This window comes from Cherax quadricarinatus, chromosome 1, assembly GCF_038502225.1.
Source record: "Cherax quadricarinatus isolate ZL_2023a chromosome 1, ASM3850222v1, whole genome shotgun sequence".
NCBI lineage: Eukaryota > Metazoa > Arthropoda > Malacostraca > Decapoda > Parastacidae > Cherax > Cherax quadricarinatus.
Window position 1 is genome coordinate 11,112,260 of NC_091292.1, and position 17,190 is coordinate 11,129,449.

Genomic DNA, 17,190 nt, shown 5'->3' on the forward strand with positions numbered 1-17,190 from the left:
CATAGATTAACCAGCAAAGTGTGCAGGTTGTGTGTTGAGGGGGAAGTAGGGGGAGCTGGCTCGTAACTCGGAGCAAAAATTCGACTGGTCAATGGCTCGTATCTCAAAAAAACTTGTACGTTGGGACCCTCTTAAGTCAAAGTTCCACTGTATTAAATAAAAATAAGCATGATTTTTGGAAAAAGTCATTTCACAAAAGTGATCTTTGTTATTACTGTCTCAGTCTTTGCTTGAATAGATTATACTTCATCAGCCTCTCAGTATCCTTAAAAAAAAATCAGATTCATAACTACAACATTCAATATCCTTTTACAATGTAATTCAATATTACTCCAAAAAATGTAATTTTCAATAACTCATGCTACAGTGTAAAATACATATCATATTTCTTATTGATTCTGATAATTCCTATTTTATACAGTGTACATTTACCACAGCAATACACATAAATATCCAAAATATCTCCTGGATAGCATCACACACCCTGCAGCACTGTATGGCCCTTGTGGTTTAGCGCTTCTTTTTGAATATAATAATAATAATCACACACCCTATTATGACAAGGCTAGAGCAACCATAGTATATAGGCAAGAGAGAGTATGGACAAAACAACCACCCGTATTTTGCATATACACAATCACTGTACAGTAACCACATATAAAAGAATGATGTATGTATTTTTATATATATATAAGAGAAACTTTTTTTTCTTTTTAGGTCACGCTGCCTCGGTGGGATATGGCCAGCTCGTTGAAAAAATATATATATAAAAACTCTGGAGATTTTCCAAAGAATATAAAAATCTACAAAGGCACTGATACCCCCAAGGTGTAATGAACATAGTCACTTCTTTTAAAACTCCTTATATAGTTTTTTTTTTTTTTTTTTTTTGTAAAAGTTATGGAAAAGGCGACTCCAAAAAATTTAATAGCAAGTGGAAAGGTCTTCCAGCATGTGCTATTCAATTTTGGATGGACTCTCTCAACCACATTTACAAAAATTCACACTACATAATGGTGCTTCACAGGGGCAGTTACTGTAGAAGAAACTTGCATCAGAAATCCTTCATAAATAAACAGTGGTTTCAATCTTGCTTTTCTTCAGGTAGGCTGATACATAGCATCTGAGAAACATAAAAGGCCTTGTCTGAAAAAGAAGGATGATTTTTTTTAGAGTCCAATTTAAATTTTTTACCAAAGCAACTAAAGCACAGGCATACCACAGTTTAGAAGGCCTTTATAAGAATTCAGTACAGTATTACACAATGTCCTATTTCTATCAGTAATACTGTATATGCAATATACTATACATTTAGTGGATATTAATGATAGTGATACCAGGAAGCTGTGGATGAGGATGTACATACAGTTCAAGATATTTATACTGTACTGAAGAATGTTATGTGGAATTTATTACGTATGATCTGAGCTTCATATGGCTGCCATGAGTCTGGAATGCAGCTTACAGCATAAAACAAAGAGCACCAATATTATATATAGGGTAATTTAAAGCTGTACATACTGTAGAAGGAGAGAGGGCACAGACTTTATGAACCTTCAAGGGGAAAGATGCAATGACAGTAGTGAATGGCTCTTGATTCAAGGAAAGGAAGTTATCCTCCTCTTCCTTATGACTAACATTTCTCCCCTGAATATAATAGAAATTAAAAATATTTCAGCCAGACTACAAAATTTTATAGGCTTCCTAATTAGCATGCTTCAATTGATACATAACATTTTTAATGATGCACCTCCCATAAATAGCTTTGACAATTCTCAATTTTTGTTTTTCTTTAGCTTGGTGCAAGATCCCTAATTTAAAAGCTAACCATGGGATTTCATTTGTGTGGGGTATGGTTTGGCTGGTTGCCCAACAATGTCTGAGGTATATACACTACCACTACAAACTTCTACTACCAGCATTACCTTTTCCACTACTTCTCCACTTCTTCCTCTCTTTGTCCCATCCCTGTCCTCCTCTCCTATATATACTGGCTCCCTCACTCTTGTGTGTTATTGTGACTTGTGAATGGTGTAAGTTGGACCAAAACATCGTCATTATCTTCTCTCTCTCTCTCCCACGTGTGGGTTACTTGTGTATTGCTCCAGTCACAGTATTGTGTTTTTGTTCTTAAATGTCTGAGGTGCCTGGCCAGGCAGTTGAGCCTCACTCTCTCTGTATATGAGACATTTAACTAATGGTGTCAAACTATGATGGGGTCACAGTTAAGTGGCACACCAGAAGCTTGAGCCCATACCCTAGGGTATGACCCCATGCCCATCCTACTGGTTCAACAGTGCATCTTCAAGCAACAGCAAGATTTTATAGACAGATTCAAAACACAGTTGGTACTCAACAGTGTACAGCAGCAGGTACCACCACTGGTGACTTACCCAGCACTTTGGCTTGTGTCAGGGTACCCAGCCTCCTTCCCTGACATTTCAAGCCCTGATTTCCAGACCTGAACAAAATGTGTTTAAAGCTAAATGAATGATCACTATTGCAGGCAGTAATGAGCATCTGCTCACCTTGTGTCACCAGTTTTCAGAGGACCATCAGCACCACTGTGCCATAATGCAAGTGAAAAGATTTACAGTAGGAGGCAGTGATCACCATCATAAGCATTGTATGCAATGCTACTAAGTCACCACCATCACGGACAAATTCTTTCAAGCTGACACCAAAGTGTGTAAGAAGTGATGAGAGCATTATGATTAGCTGACAACAGAGTGCATTATATTGTGAATTTAGGTGTCCCTCATGACATATCAGATTATATGTTGGTACATAAGCACATAGTGGGGCAAGAAATCTTTTAAGACTACGAAGAGACTAGAATGTTCAAAAAAAAGGTTAGTGTGCATATGAATTTGATGTGAATAGCAGTGGGCCTCAAAGTGATGAATGCCTCTCTACCAGATGCAAGTGTAGCAGCTTATGTTATAAAGAGAAAGGCAGGTGGGAGGAGCTACTGCCAAGGGTCACACACACCAGGCCAGACATCACCATGGCAATTGTGCCAAGGTGCATGAACAAGATAACTGACATGCAGAACTATGGAGTGCTATACCTGTAGCACTCAAGGCCATGTTGTGAGGTACAGGAAGGGGTCTCAGCCTCCTACACTGAAAACAGTATCCACTGCAGTGTGGTGAAGAAGCATGAGTTGAGAATGGGCAATTGAAGCTGCTATGAACAGCCTCTCATATTAATGGTAGCTGTAAGTTACCCTGCTAAATCATCCTGACATTCAGTATTGACAGAGGCAGATGCAGGTGCTGAGGTGTGTGTGGCTGGTAAAGAACACTTGAGAATGCTGAGGATGTCAAACTTATTTACAGAATGCAGATTACCACCTGTAACACATTGCAAGAGGCAAAGTGGAAGTGCTTAGGCACAGCTCTGTCCTAAAGCTGGATGGAAGGATCACCAAGGACAGGGTTTATTTCATAGAGAAGGTACACACACTGTTCCTGTTGCTGAAGGCCTGCAAAGACCTGGGTCTTCTAAACCAGTGTTCCTAGGCCCACAATATCCATCTTGGGCCCCACAGAAGGGGCCAAAGGTGTGTACGAGTCACTACAGCTGACTGATTAGTTATTAATTAAAATGCCCACCAGAAGAGGACAGTGGAGAAAAAGAAAGTCAGCCCAGTTTGAAGACTACACATAATCATCAGTTATAATTGTGTAAATAACAAAAAAGGCACAATACCGTGACTGGAACGATACACAAATAACCCGCACATAAAAGAGAGAAGCTCACGACGACGTTTCAGTCCGACTTGGACCATTTACAAAGTCACACTAACCAGAAGTGGAGCAGGACGGCTATATATAGGCAGGAAGAGGTGGTGGTGGTAGTAGTAGTAGTAATAGTAGTAGTAGTAGTAGTAGTAGTACAAGAATGGTATATAATACCGACAAGATGAAATTAAGACACATGCGCAACACCCGGGCATCCCTATCGTAGACGTTTCGCCATCCAGCCAGCCACTGGATGGCGAAACGTCCACAACAAAGACAACCAGATGCCGCACACGTGTCTTAATTTCATCAGTGGTAGTAGTAGTAGTGGTAGAAGTGGGGAAAAAGGAGGACGAGCCAGTCAAATACAAAGGAAGGGGAGCACTGCAAGAGAGCTCCCACAGAGGGAGAGCAAGCGCACAGAGGTGCGTGAAAGGGGAAGTGGTGAAATAAATGAAGAAGGAAGAAACAGAAACACGAGACAGAAGAGAGAAAGACAACCCAGAGGAGAAAAAGGAAAGAGGAAAGGGGAAGAGGGAGAAGAAGAAAAAGAAAAAATGAGGAGTCAGGTTAAGTCACGGGTGTTCTGAAGTTTGGAGCATTTTATATCTCCTCCAAGTCAATCAGTTGGCAAGCATACTGTTGCTGATCTTGTCAACCTACAGAGGACATGACATTTGGGCTGGGTGTCCAGTGATGCTGGAAGTTCCTGACCAGGCAGTCATGCCTCTATTTACTGTAGAAATTTAACTAATGGTGTCAAATGCTGGCTATGTCAACTGCTTATTCTTCACCCAGATTTCAACACAGTTCAAAATTTGCTCAATAGATACTCCCTGTCCATACCCCTGTCTAATTCCTTTTAGTCAATATTTTTTTTTTTATCACACTGGCCGATTCCCACCAAGGCAGGGTGGCCCGAAAAAGAAAAACTTTCACCATCATTCACTCCATCACTGATGGTGAAAGTTTTATATTAACCATATAAGAGCTTTGAACTCATCTGAAACAAAATTGATTATATGGACAGTATTAAACAATATTTGTTGCAACTCCCTAGAAATCTAACCCATGCAAATTTATGGCTTCAACTGTACAGTTAAATTCTGAAATTTAATTTCCCAAAGTATACAGGTGCTGCTTGATTTATGATGGTGTTACATTCCGATGAACCAATTGTTAAATGAAAATATCATAAGAAGAATATGATTGATATGCTAAATAAATAAGTAAATAAATAACTACTGTCAGTGAACAAGTAAATAAACAAATAATTACTGTAACTAAATACCAGTATTGAAAAGTAAATAAATGAATACAAGTTTATCATATCAATTAATGTATAGTACTGCAGAGTGCCACTGTAAAGTCAAAATATCGTATGTTGAACCATCGTAAAGCAAGGAGCATCCGTAATTTGTTTTCTAACACTTCTTCCTGAATATTACTGGATAGTTCTCTTCCTCCTTTCTCCTCTACAGATACAACGTACTTACCCATAAACTTCATAAACCACTTTGACTTTTCTTCTCGGTAAATAGCAAAGTAATAGACAGGGATCCCTATGGATATGATACCAATGGCTACACCCAATTCAATGGGCCTCTGCACAATTGGAAGAACCACAAGGAAGAGACAGATGATGAAGAACAGGATGGGGAATCCAATCCATACCTGAGGGCATACAAATAGAAAAATTAGAACTGCTTACCTTCTGAAGTTTTCAACCTACGTGACAGGGTGGATAACTCACGTTAATGGCAGTAACTATATGAAACTATGTTTTTAGCATCCCATTAAACCCTGAGTGCACATAAAATCTATGGAATATCTGTATCTGAGGGCTGAGGAGGGGTTGTTGAGGTGGTTCGGACATGTGGAGAGAATGGAGCGAAACAGAATAACTTCAAGAGTGTATCAGTCTGTAGTGGAAGGAAGGCGGGGTAGGGGTCGGCCTAGGAAAGGTTGGAGGGAGGGGGTAAAGGAGGTTTTGTGTGCGAGGGGCTTGGACTTCCAGCAGGCATGCGTGAGCGTGTTTGATACGAGTGAATGGAGACAAATGGTTTTTAATACTTGACGTGCTGTTGGAGTGTGAGCAAAGTAACATTTATGAAGGGGTTCAGGGAAACCTGCAGGCCGGACTTGAGTCCTGGAGATGGGAAGTACAGTGCCTGCACTCTGAAGGAGGGGTGTTAATGTTGCAGTTTAAAAACTGTAGTGTAAAGCACCCTTCTGGCAAGACAGTGATGGAGTGAATGATGGTGAAAGTTTTTCTTTTTCGGGCCACCCTGCCTTGGTGGGAATCGGCCAGTGTGATAATAAAATAAATAAAATAAAAAATTTAAAAAGTACTTTTTTTTTTTCCTTCTACATATAAATTTTACTGGCTAAAAGATGTTAGCCTACCTCAGCTCATTTCAAATCCCAGCTCTATCTGAGGTATACTACCATCCCCCCCAGGATGCAACCCACAACAGTTGACTAACACCCAGGTCCCTACTTACTGCTAGGTAAACAGGGGCAGCAGGTGTAAGGAAACATGCCAAACATTTCCACCTGGCCGGGAATCGGACCACGGACACTCAGTATGTGAGTTAAATATGCTACAAACCAAGACACAGGAAACCTATAGAAACTGTTTTATTCTTAGTGTGAGCATACAGACATAGCCCCACTCCACAAAGGGGGCAGTAAAGCAATAGCAAAGAACTACAGACTGATAGCACTAACATCCCATATCATAAAAATCTTTGAAAGGGTCCTAAGAAGCAAGATTGCCACCCATCTAGATACCCATCAATTACACAACCCAGGGCAACATGGGTTTAGAGCAAGTCGCTCCTGTCTGTCTCGCAGAGCTGTATAGCCCTTGTGGCTTAGTGCGTCTTTTTGATTATGATAATAAAAATCGTGTCTGTCTCAGCTACTGGATCACTACAACAAGGTCCTAGATGCACTAGAAGACAAAAAGAATGCAGATGTAATATATACAGACTTTGCCAAAGCCTTCGACAAGTGTGACTATGGTGTAATAGCGCACAAAATGCGTGCTAAAGGAATAACAGGAAATGTTGGTAGATGGATCTATAATTTCCTCACAAACAGAACACAAAGAGTAGTAGTCAACAGAGTAAAGTCTGAGGCAGCTACGGTGAAAAGCTCTGTTCCACAAGGCACAGTACTAGCTCCCATCTTGTTTCTCATCCTCATATCTGACAGACAAGGATGTCAGCCACAGCACCATGTCTTCCTTTGCAGATGACACTCGAATCTGCATGACAGTGTCATCCATTGCAGACACTGCAAGGCTCCAGGCAGACATCAACCAAATCTTTCAGTGGGCTGCAGAAAACAATATGAAGTTCAACGATGAGAAATTTCAAATACTCCAATATGGTAAACATGAGGAAATTAAAACGTCATCAGAGTACAAAACAAATTCCTTCCACAAAATAGAGCAAAAAACCAACGTCAAAGACCTGGGAGTGATCATGTCGGAGGATCTCGCCTTCAAGGACCATAACATTGTATCAATCGCATCTGCTAGAAAAATGACAGGATGGATAATGAGAACCTTCAAAACTAGGGATACTAAGCCCATGATGACACTCTTCAGGTCGCTAGTTCTATCTAGGCTGGAATATTGCTGCACATTAACAGCACCTTTCAAGGCAGGTGAAATTTCTGACCCAGAAAATGTACAGAGAACCTTCACGGCGCGCATAACGGAGATAAAACACCTCAATTACTGGGAGTGCTTGAATTTCCTGAACCTGTACTCCCTGGAATGCAGGCGGGAGAGATACATGATTATATACACCTGGAAAATCCTAGAGGGACTAGTACCGAACTTGCACACGAAAATCAGTCACAATGAAAGCAAAAGACTCGGCAGACGATGCAACATCCCCCCAATGAAAAGCAGGGGTGTCACTAGCACGTTAGAGAGACAATACAATAAGTGTCAGGGGCCCGAGACTGTTCAACTGCCTCCCAGCATACATAAGGGGGATTACCAATAGACCCCTGGCTGTCTTCAAGCATGCACTGGACATACACCTAAAGTCGGTACCTGACCAGCCGGGCTGTGGCTCGTACGTTGGATTGCGTGCAGCCAGCAGTAACAGCCTGGTTGATCAGGCTCTGATCCACCAGGCGGCCTGGTCATAGACCGGGCCGCGGGGGCGTTGACCCCTGGAACTCTCTCCAGGTAAACTACCATAGATATGGTATAGCACATTTATGTAAAAGACATGGGAACAAAATAAGTAATGTATGGTTTTCTTCCCTCAGATGTCCACCATCTCTGGCTCACAATTCTTAGCAGCGCAGTAGAACCTCTGGTCACGAATGCTTCTGAACATGAACAAATCAGTTTGTGACTAAAATATTTGCCAAATTTTTGCATCTGGTCATGAACAAGTAATTGGGTGCCGAACAAACACAGCCATGCCAATTTTTCACATTCCGTGCCATTTTTTCGCACTCGTCAATTTTCTCCATTTCCTGTTGCTTGTGTACACCTAACAAAGACCCTCACCTTGTAGTCAGTGTCAGCCAGACGTGCGTTCATTCACTGTGAACTCCTTGTGTTGTATTTCATTTGCTTTTGAATTCATTTTGTTTTCTTGGTTGTTTATGGTACTTTTTTCTCTGTTAATTAAGGTTTTTTCTCTATTAAACTGTGCATTGTTTTGTATAATTAACCCTTTGACTGTTTCAGTCGTATATATACATCTCACGAGCCAATGTGTTTGACGTATATATACTCAAAAATTCTAACGGCTTCAAATCGAGCGGGAGAAAGCTGGTAGGCCCACATGTGAGAGAATGAGTCTGTGTGGTCAGTGTGCACTGTATAAAAGAATCCTGCAGTATGAAGTGCACAATGAGAAAAAAAAAAACTACAAACGTGTTTTTGGATTAAAACACCAACTTTGAGGTGTACTTTCGTATAGTATTTATGGTTGTATTCTCGTTTTCTTGATCTCATTTGATAGAATGGAAAACATACTGCAGAAATAGAGAGGATTTTGATTGGATTTACTATGAAAAGGACCTTGAAATGGAGCTCAAAGTAGGGGAAACGTTTGATTTCTGCAGATGTTCAAGAGTAAACAAATGACGTCATTGTCTAATAAATGCCCAACTAGCCATTCTAAAATGCAGTCATGAATGGGTTGACATTATTTATACATTACACTATTGCAGCAGTCTGCATAACAGTAAATCTTTTTATTTTTTGTTTGAAAAAAATTCAAAACAGACAGCAAGAGTAATATCAGATGGGCCTGGAGACATAACTAATGAACAAAGAAAATGTTATTTTAGAGCCAAGAATGTCTGCATTGTTCATTCTGGACCCTATTTTGAAACTGGCATATTTTTTAACTTGCATGAAATTGGCCAAATTGCTAATTTCTGACCACTTTATTGGGTAGTTGAAATTGGTAAATGGGCAGTTTCTTGTACTAAATCGATAGAAGAAATAGAGTTCTAAAGAAGTAGCTACGAGCTTGGTCAACTGGAACAATGGAATTAGTCGAAAATAGGGCTCAAATTGGGCGAAATTGCCGATTCGTAAATATCGCCGAGGTTGCTAATTTCCTGAGAGTGTAATTCCATAAGTTTTCCATTAAATTTCATGCTTCTGGTGTCATTACGAACGGGAAAAGATTGTCTATCATTTCATAAGAAAATTTTTTTTTTTTTTTTCAAACATTTTGCGACACCAGGAGACACCTCAGGATTTGGGGTTGCGACAGTCAAAGGGGTTAAGGAATTTTCAAACTTTGATTATTTTTTCTGTGATAAAAAAAAAAATATTTATAGTGAATGATTCGTAGGGGTTCAGAATGGTCTCGTGCAATGTTAGTTTTCTCTGTTGTTCAAGGATTTCTCAGTGTTATTCATGGTTTTTATATTTAGTTTACTATTATTGTGCATTCTATGGTATAATTAACTATTTTTGTGCTTAAAATCTTAAAAAAAAATAATATTTACATATAGTTTGTATGGGTCTAGAATGGATTAATCTTATTTACATACAATCCAATGGGGAAATTAGATTCGGGTCGCAACTTAAGTTTTGGAACAAATTATGGTCATGACCAGAGGTTCCACTGTACCTTTTTTACAACCTAATGTCTCCCCCCCCCCCCAAAAAAAAAAGGTATTTTGAGGTGTCTGTCAAGACAAAAAATGTTATTCATAGAGGCAAAGAAGGGAATGTATGAGAGTATTGTGGTACCAATATTCTTATCTGGGTGTAAAGCATGGGTTGTAAATGCTGCAGCGAGGAGGAGGCTGGAGGCAGTGGAGATGTCGTGTCCAAAGGCAATGTGTGGTGTAAATATTATGCAGAGAATTCGTACTGTAGAAATTAGGTGGTGGTGTGGAGTTGCAAAAAGTATTATTCAGAGGGCTGAAGAGGGGTTATTGAAGTGATTTGGTCATTTAGAGAGGATGAAGCAAAATAGAATGACTCAGAGTGCATAAATCAGTATTGGAGGGGAGGAGGGGGTAGGGGTAGTCCTTAGAAATGATGGAGGGATGGGGTAAAGGAGGTTTTGTGTGCAAGGGGCCTGGACATGTAGCAGGTATATGTGAGAGTGTTAGATAGGAGTGAATAGAGGCAAATAGTTTTTGGGACTTGATGAGCTGTTGGAGTGTTAGCAGGGTAATATGTGAAGGGATTCAGGGAAACCGGTTAGCTGAACTTGAGTCCTAGAGGTGGGAAGTACAATTCCTGCACTTTAAAGGAGGGGTTTGAGATATTGGCTGTTTGGAGTGACATCTAAACTGTCATATCTGGGAACCTCTGCAAAGACAGTGACTATGTGTGAAAGATGGTGAAAGTGTTTCTTTTTTTGGGGGGTCACCCTGCCTCAGTGGGAGACAGCCGGCATAATGAAAAAAAAATCGTTATACATTTTGGTATGTGAAGTTCCTATGCATTAAATATTGAAAAATTCATAAAGCAATAGTGCAAACTGGGAAAATCCTTTAAAAAATATCAAAATTATCAATAAAAACTGTTAAAAGTTGCAAATAGCATACGTGACTTACCTTTATAGGTCTGTGTCGATTGGGTTCCTTGATTCGCAGCCAAAGCAGCGCCGCAATGGACATAAGTATAAACAATGCCTCGGTGAATGAGATATAGTTAATAAGAGCTTGCATATCAGAGGTAATGAGCATGAATACTGTCATTATACCCTGCAGAAGTAAACAAAAAGATTTAATGCAGTTACTGAACATATACAGTATAAAAGTAATGACAGTTGCTAACAAAAGATATACAGTGGACCCCCGCATAACGGACGCCTTGCATAGTGGACAATCCGCATAGCGGACGCTTTGTTCGCTAAAATTTTGCCCCGCATAGTGGACAAAAACCCGCTCAGCGGCCTTCGTCCGAGACGCGTCCAATGTGCGGCCTGAGCCACGCTCACATGTTCCGCGGGTGGCATTGTTTACCAGCCAGCCTCCGCGGTAACATCCAAGCATACAATCGGAACATTTTGTATTATTACAGTGTTTTTGGTGATTTTTTTCTGGAAAATAAGTGACCATGGGCCCCAAGAAAGCTTCTAGTGCCAACCCTACAGCAATAAGGGTGAGAATTACTATGGAGATGAAGAAAAAGATCATTGATAAGTATGAAAGTGGAGTGCGTGTCTCCGAGCTGGCCAGGTTGTATAATAAACCCCAATCAACCATTGCTACTATTGGTGGTACAGCTGCTGCTGCTGCTGTACCACCGTCAGCTGCTGCTGCACTGTCAGCTGCTGCTGCTGTACCACCGTCAGCTGCTGCTGCTGCTGTAGTACCGTCTGCTGCTGCTGTAGCATCGTCTGCTGCTGCTGTAGCATCGTCTGCTGCTGCTGCTGCTGCTGTAGCATCATCTGCTGCTGCTGTAACATCGTCAGTTGCTGCTGTAGCATCGTCTGCTGCTGCTGTAGCATCGTCTGTTGTTGCTGTAGCATCGTCTGTTGCTGCTGTACCACCATCAGCTGCTGCTGCTGCTGTACCACCGTTGTTGGTGTGGCTTATTGAGAATACCAAGAAACAATTAACCCCAGAGGGTTAGCTACCCAGGATAACCCAAGAAAGTCAGTGTCATCGAAGACTGTCTAACTTATTTCCATTGGAGTCCTTAATCTTGTCTCCCAGGATGCAACCCACACCAGTTGACTAACACCCAGGTGAACAGGGAAAATGCCTGGAACTAGTGCTCATATTGGTGAATTTAGAGCCAGCAAAGGTTGGTTTGAGAGATTTAAGAATCGTAGTGGCATACACAGTGTGATAAGGCCTGTTCTGGAAGAAAATACCAAACAGGACCTACAGTACTCAGGAGGAAAAGGCACTCCCAGGACACAGTGTCTCATCAGTCATTGCTGCATCTTCAATAAAGGTGTCATTTATTCTTCATTTAGTAGAGTAGTACATGCACAATATATATTGAGCATGTACTACTCTATTATTGTGCATGTATCCTTCTCTTTGTGTGTAGGAAAATGTATATTTCATGTGGTAAAAATTTTTTTTTCATACTTTTGGGTGTCTTGCACGGATTAATTTGATTTCCATTATTTCTTATGGGGAAAATTCATTCGCATAGCGAACATTTCGCATAACAGCCAGCCCTCTTGCATGGATTAAGGTCGCTATGCGGGGGTCCACTGTATCAGCATCAGTACAGCAAGATAAATGTGGTTGGATTTTTTTTGTCTATCTTAAGACACAGTATCTTAATAAAAATAAAATTATTATATATTTAATCTTTAAAAAAGATATCTAGGATGCACTAGGTATAGCTAAATTTTAAATGAAATTTAGTGCAGCCTTTATAATGGTTAGCACCAGTTCTCCAATGTAGAACAACCATTACAGTATGGTGATGTTGCAGTTCCAAACTATGATGTCAACACACCTCTAGCAAGAGTGATTGAACGAGTGATGGTGACAGTATTTCCTCTTTTTCAGGCCACCCTACCTTGGTGGGAGATGGCTGATGTGTTGAAAAAATATCACCTAATGTTATGCTGTATAATTATTATAACCAGTTTTATCAGTAAGTAGAATTGTTTAAATAGTAGCTGCTTATTTTGATGGTTTTTATTACAAAAATTATGCTTAAACACATCATGCTGATACTGCTGAAAGTACAAAGATTTCATGGCAAAATATGCTTTATTTTGTGCCTGCCAAAGTTTTGTTGTATATAAACTACATTATTTGTACCACAAAAAAAAAAAAATGTATTGTATTATATACTAACCAAAAATACCAGAGACGGGACTGGCGTGTAATTTTTTATATTAATAAGTGCGAGGATTTGAGGAAGGTGACCTTGTCGAGCACCCACGAAGAACAGCCGTGAAGAGGCAAAGATCCCACCATTTAAACTTCCAAATGTTGAACATGCCACAAAGAAAGGCATTGTCCAGGTCATAACACCCAACATACGATTACCAAAGGACTGAAAAGAAAAGATTCATACCCATGTTACTTTTCCTTTTTTTTAGTCACTAAACCTCTCAGTATGATATGGGTTTAATCAGCTTGTTTAATCAAGGGAGAAAAATTGCTTATGATAATTGTCAGTATTCTGTGTGAATTCTGCCTGTTAAACGATAGCCAACATTACAATCCCTGCAACGAAGAAAAAGAAAAAATATCGTATATTACTAGTTCTGTAAGTGATTAGTTGGCTTGAGAAACTGGGTGAACTCATTGGGACAATATATAATAGTTAAACAAACGAACTGTGATAATATCTCCTGGTTGAGAAAACGGTTGCAAATAGAGGGGAAAAGTTTGCAACCAGTAAATCTGGTTGTTGAAAAAGTGGGAGCAGGTCATAAGCAGAGGAAAGGTCGTAGGTTTCTTTTATTTACAATTGTTACACAAGTGTTTGTCAAGCAAGGGACCACTATATGCAAAAAACACTTTAAGACTATGTACTTAATGTACACAATATCATATAAGTTAAAGTGAAAAATATGAAACAGTGGTTACATAGGCACATTTAGAGAACTGTCAAATTTTGTGGTTTATGGCTTTGTGACCTTTCATCAGCAAATGGAAGAAATATGGGTACAGTATAATAAGAAAATGCTTCAAGAGGAAACTAAACAGTCTCCTGAAAGATGTGATGGATCAGCCAGGTTGTATGGCTATGTAGGTCTTTGGACGATGAGCAGCAACAGCTTCGTTGGTCAGGGAAGCCTTGTCTTTTGGTAAGAGCAGAAATGGTAAACACTTTGGAGAAAATTTTTATAAAGTATATTTCCATCTAAATAAGACATTTTCAAGTCAATACAAGGAACTTGAAAGTATGACATATATACACAGAAAGAGGGTGAAAAGACACAATACAGCACCACATAACACCTATAACACCAGTGAGGTGCAAGGGTCTTTGCATCACCAGCAGGAGTTACTTGTACCTAGCACTGTTTTTTCCTCTGTAAAATAAGTCTGGCAAGTGGACCTGCAACAATAGATGTTCCCAGATTGATGGTATTGCTGGCTTGAATGTAGACACCATGCTAGTCAATAAAGGGTGCTTCACCTCATATGATATGGATTACAATATTTTGTGAATGATTTTGCATTATGCTCCTACTCTTAATTTTAAAAACTTAAAAGCAATTATTACAGACCCAAAAGAATCTCATATTGTGGATTATAGCTGGTTAAGAGTAAGAGGGTAAAACAGAGAAAGGTGGGAATAACAAAGAGAGATGGGGACTGAAAGGGGTGGTAAAATATGTTTCAGTTTTTTCACAATTGACAATTTTAAATAAGGCCTTGCATATGCCACACATACCATTCAATGAAAGTTAGAGACAGACAATATATCAAGATTTATAGCATATTTAAAGTTTACTGAAATGGACAGATGCAGAATTATCAGTCTGTGGAAATTAGCCTAAATTATGTTTTTATATTATTTGAAAAAAAAAAAATAGCAAAGAAAATTTTGTATATATATTAGTCAGTGCTGTACTGAGAATAAGATCTGACATAAATGATACATTAAAATTTAAAGAGAGTGTGAGTGAGTAATAGTTATCAAGATTTGCATATAAGCCTATTAAAATTTCTTAGGATTTATAAAGAAAGAATGTAAGAGGGGTCACATTAAACAAATATACAACTGATAAGGTGAAAAAATTATTTTCTTTTTTTTACATTAAATAAATGCATTTCTTCTCTTTAAATGAAGGATACAAAGGTTAAGCTGGGAAAATGAAAATAAAAATAGTTATTCTGTATCATAAAATACAAGAGCGACTCGAGAATATAGCATAAAGGAAATTCTCCAGCCCTGCTAAATAATAAGCAGATGATGATACAGCATATATATTACTAAATGTAAAAAGAAGAAAAACTACATGAAAGCGTTTCTTCTTTTCCGAGTCACCTGCCTCAGCGGGAGATGGCCGGTGTGTGAAAAAAAGGCATATAGATGTAGACCTTCACTGCCCTGCTGGACAAGTGGAGAGAGAGAGAGAGAGAGAGAGAGAGAAATTAATGTAGAAGCATTATAAAATATCTACATAGACTCACCACAGCTACAGCACTAGAAGACAGAATCTCACTCCGTGTGAGAACAGCAAGGTAGGCCACATTTGCCAGAAAGTAAACTATAGTCACAAGTGGCATCGAGATCATAATGGCCCGTGGTAGGTTTCTGAAAAAAGAAGGGGTCATTATATTTAGATTTATGCAAATTACAAAAATATAAGTTGCTGCATGGGTTTACCTGTTGGGCATTTCTGGCAGGAAGTCGCATTAAAACTTTAGAAATAGAATTTTTTCTGGAAAATCTACAAAAGCATGCAGACTGACCTAGATCAAACGTAGCATTAAGGCACAATATCAGGCTATTAAGAGAATTAAGGGAGAAAAAGATAATGAGAAATCAAAACTTGCCCAATGCCTTTTCAGAAAGAAGTTGAATGAATAATCAGGCAAAAAGTAATTAACATATAATCGAGTCACGAAAATTGTGGATAATTCTTCTACCCCTCTCAATAGACATGTTATCTTTAAAGGAAATTTGGTATTCAGTATCATATAAAAGCTTAATAGAACTGAGTACTGAGTATTAAAGCAGTCTTTAACAGTCATCGATGAGACCAGTGCTTATTCCTCTTACAGCCTTACACTTGTATACCTCGTGTTATGGTTAAGGTTATTACTGTGTATACCCATTAATATTTTCTCAGATGACTTAGATAACACTGATAAATAAGTTACTCTTGTGATCATTTACAGTATTATCATATATTTATTCTGATAAATTTTCTTTCTCTTTACACAGTTGTATTTGCAGGTTAAAAACTGTTCACTATACAGCCAGCAGTAACAGCCTGGTTGATCAGGCTCTGATCCACCAGGAGGCCTGGTCACAGACTGGGCCACAGGGGCATTGACCCCCAGAACTCTCTCCAGGTAAACTATACCTCAGCTCATTTCAAAGACCCAGTCCAAGGCACACTACCACTTCCAGGATGCAGCCCACAACAGGTAACTAATACCTGCTTACCTATTTACTGCCCCGTGAACAGTGGAAGAAAGCATAACAGTTCAACTAACTGTGAAAATCGAATATTTCCTCTGTAAGTTTTTAGGAAAGAAAAAGTGCATATGGAACAATTAATAATTTTGTTTACTTAATTTTCTGTTGGAAGGGACAGGTTTACAAATAATGATTAAATTTAAAAATATTTTACAAAAGAATCAAAAAGCTGAAAAGGTCGATAGGTTTACGGAAACAACATAAGGGTTTAAAAACAACCAGCCTGAGAAGAGTTGTGCGGGGATGGGGGGGATGGGATGCATGGAGTGGCGTAAGAATGGGCATATCCCTCTTGACAGCCTTGTCCCAGCTTCCACTGACCACAGTGTTACAGGCTGACGCTCACTTTTACTCGGGCCAGATTGGTTAATGCTATACTGCTTGACACGTGTCATACGAGTAGGCAATCATATAATGAAAGCATCAACAGCAGCAACTGTCTGGATATAATATATCAACAGCATTTCCAGTAGGTTGTAGATGGTGTTTAACACCAACACTAATGAGAATAAGACGTAAATGCAGTGTCTGGATTTATTAAAGAGGCATATTTGCCTGTCAGGACCTTCATCAAGTGGCACAGCAAGGAAGTGGGTTAGCAGGGGGAAGAAATCACTTCCCTGACCACATTCAGTGCCATTTTGTCCTTCCTTTTTAGCTGTATTGTAAAATTATTTGTTATTTCAATTATATACTAGCATGTTTGCTTATTTTAAAATCATCATTTAAGCAATCTAATACATAAAATGCAATTAACGTTTTTCTACATGGAATAGATGGCATTTTTTTTTTTTGTGCATGCTCAGTCTTTTCTCTTAACATTAGAACCTGTCTTCATCAATCCAA

The 17,190-nt window shown here is 39.2% G+C and overlaps 1 protein-coding gene across 4 annotated transcripts in view; it reads right to left on the bottom strand.

The window, feature by feature from the left end:
* Positions 1–847: 847 nt before the first annotated feature.
* LOC128687354 (large neutral amino acids transporter small subunit 2) overlaps positions 848–17,190 on the bottom strand; it is a 148,037-nt gene continuing 131,694 nt past the window's right edge. For all 4 annotated transcript variants that reach the window (XM_070093668.1, XM_070093794.1, XM_070093730.1 and 1 more), the window contains 5 exons: positions 15,330–15,453; positions 13,033–13,233; positions 10,815–10,964; positions 5,243–5,420; positions 848–1,146 (listed from right to left, as the gene is read on the bottom strand). In XM_070093668.1, the coding sequence (XP_069949769.1) occupies positions 1,085–1,146; positions 5,243–5,420; positions 10,815–10,964; positions 13,033–13,233; positions 15,330–15,453 (715 nt within the window). In that variant the 3' untranslated portion in view covers positions 848–1,084. The remainder of the gene's footprint in view (positions 1,147–5,242; positions 5,421–10,814; positions 10,965–13,032; positions 13,234–15,329; positions 15,454–17,190) is intronic.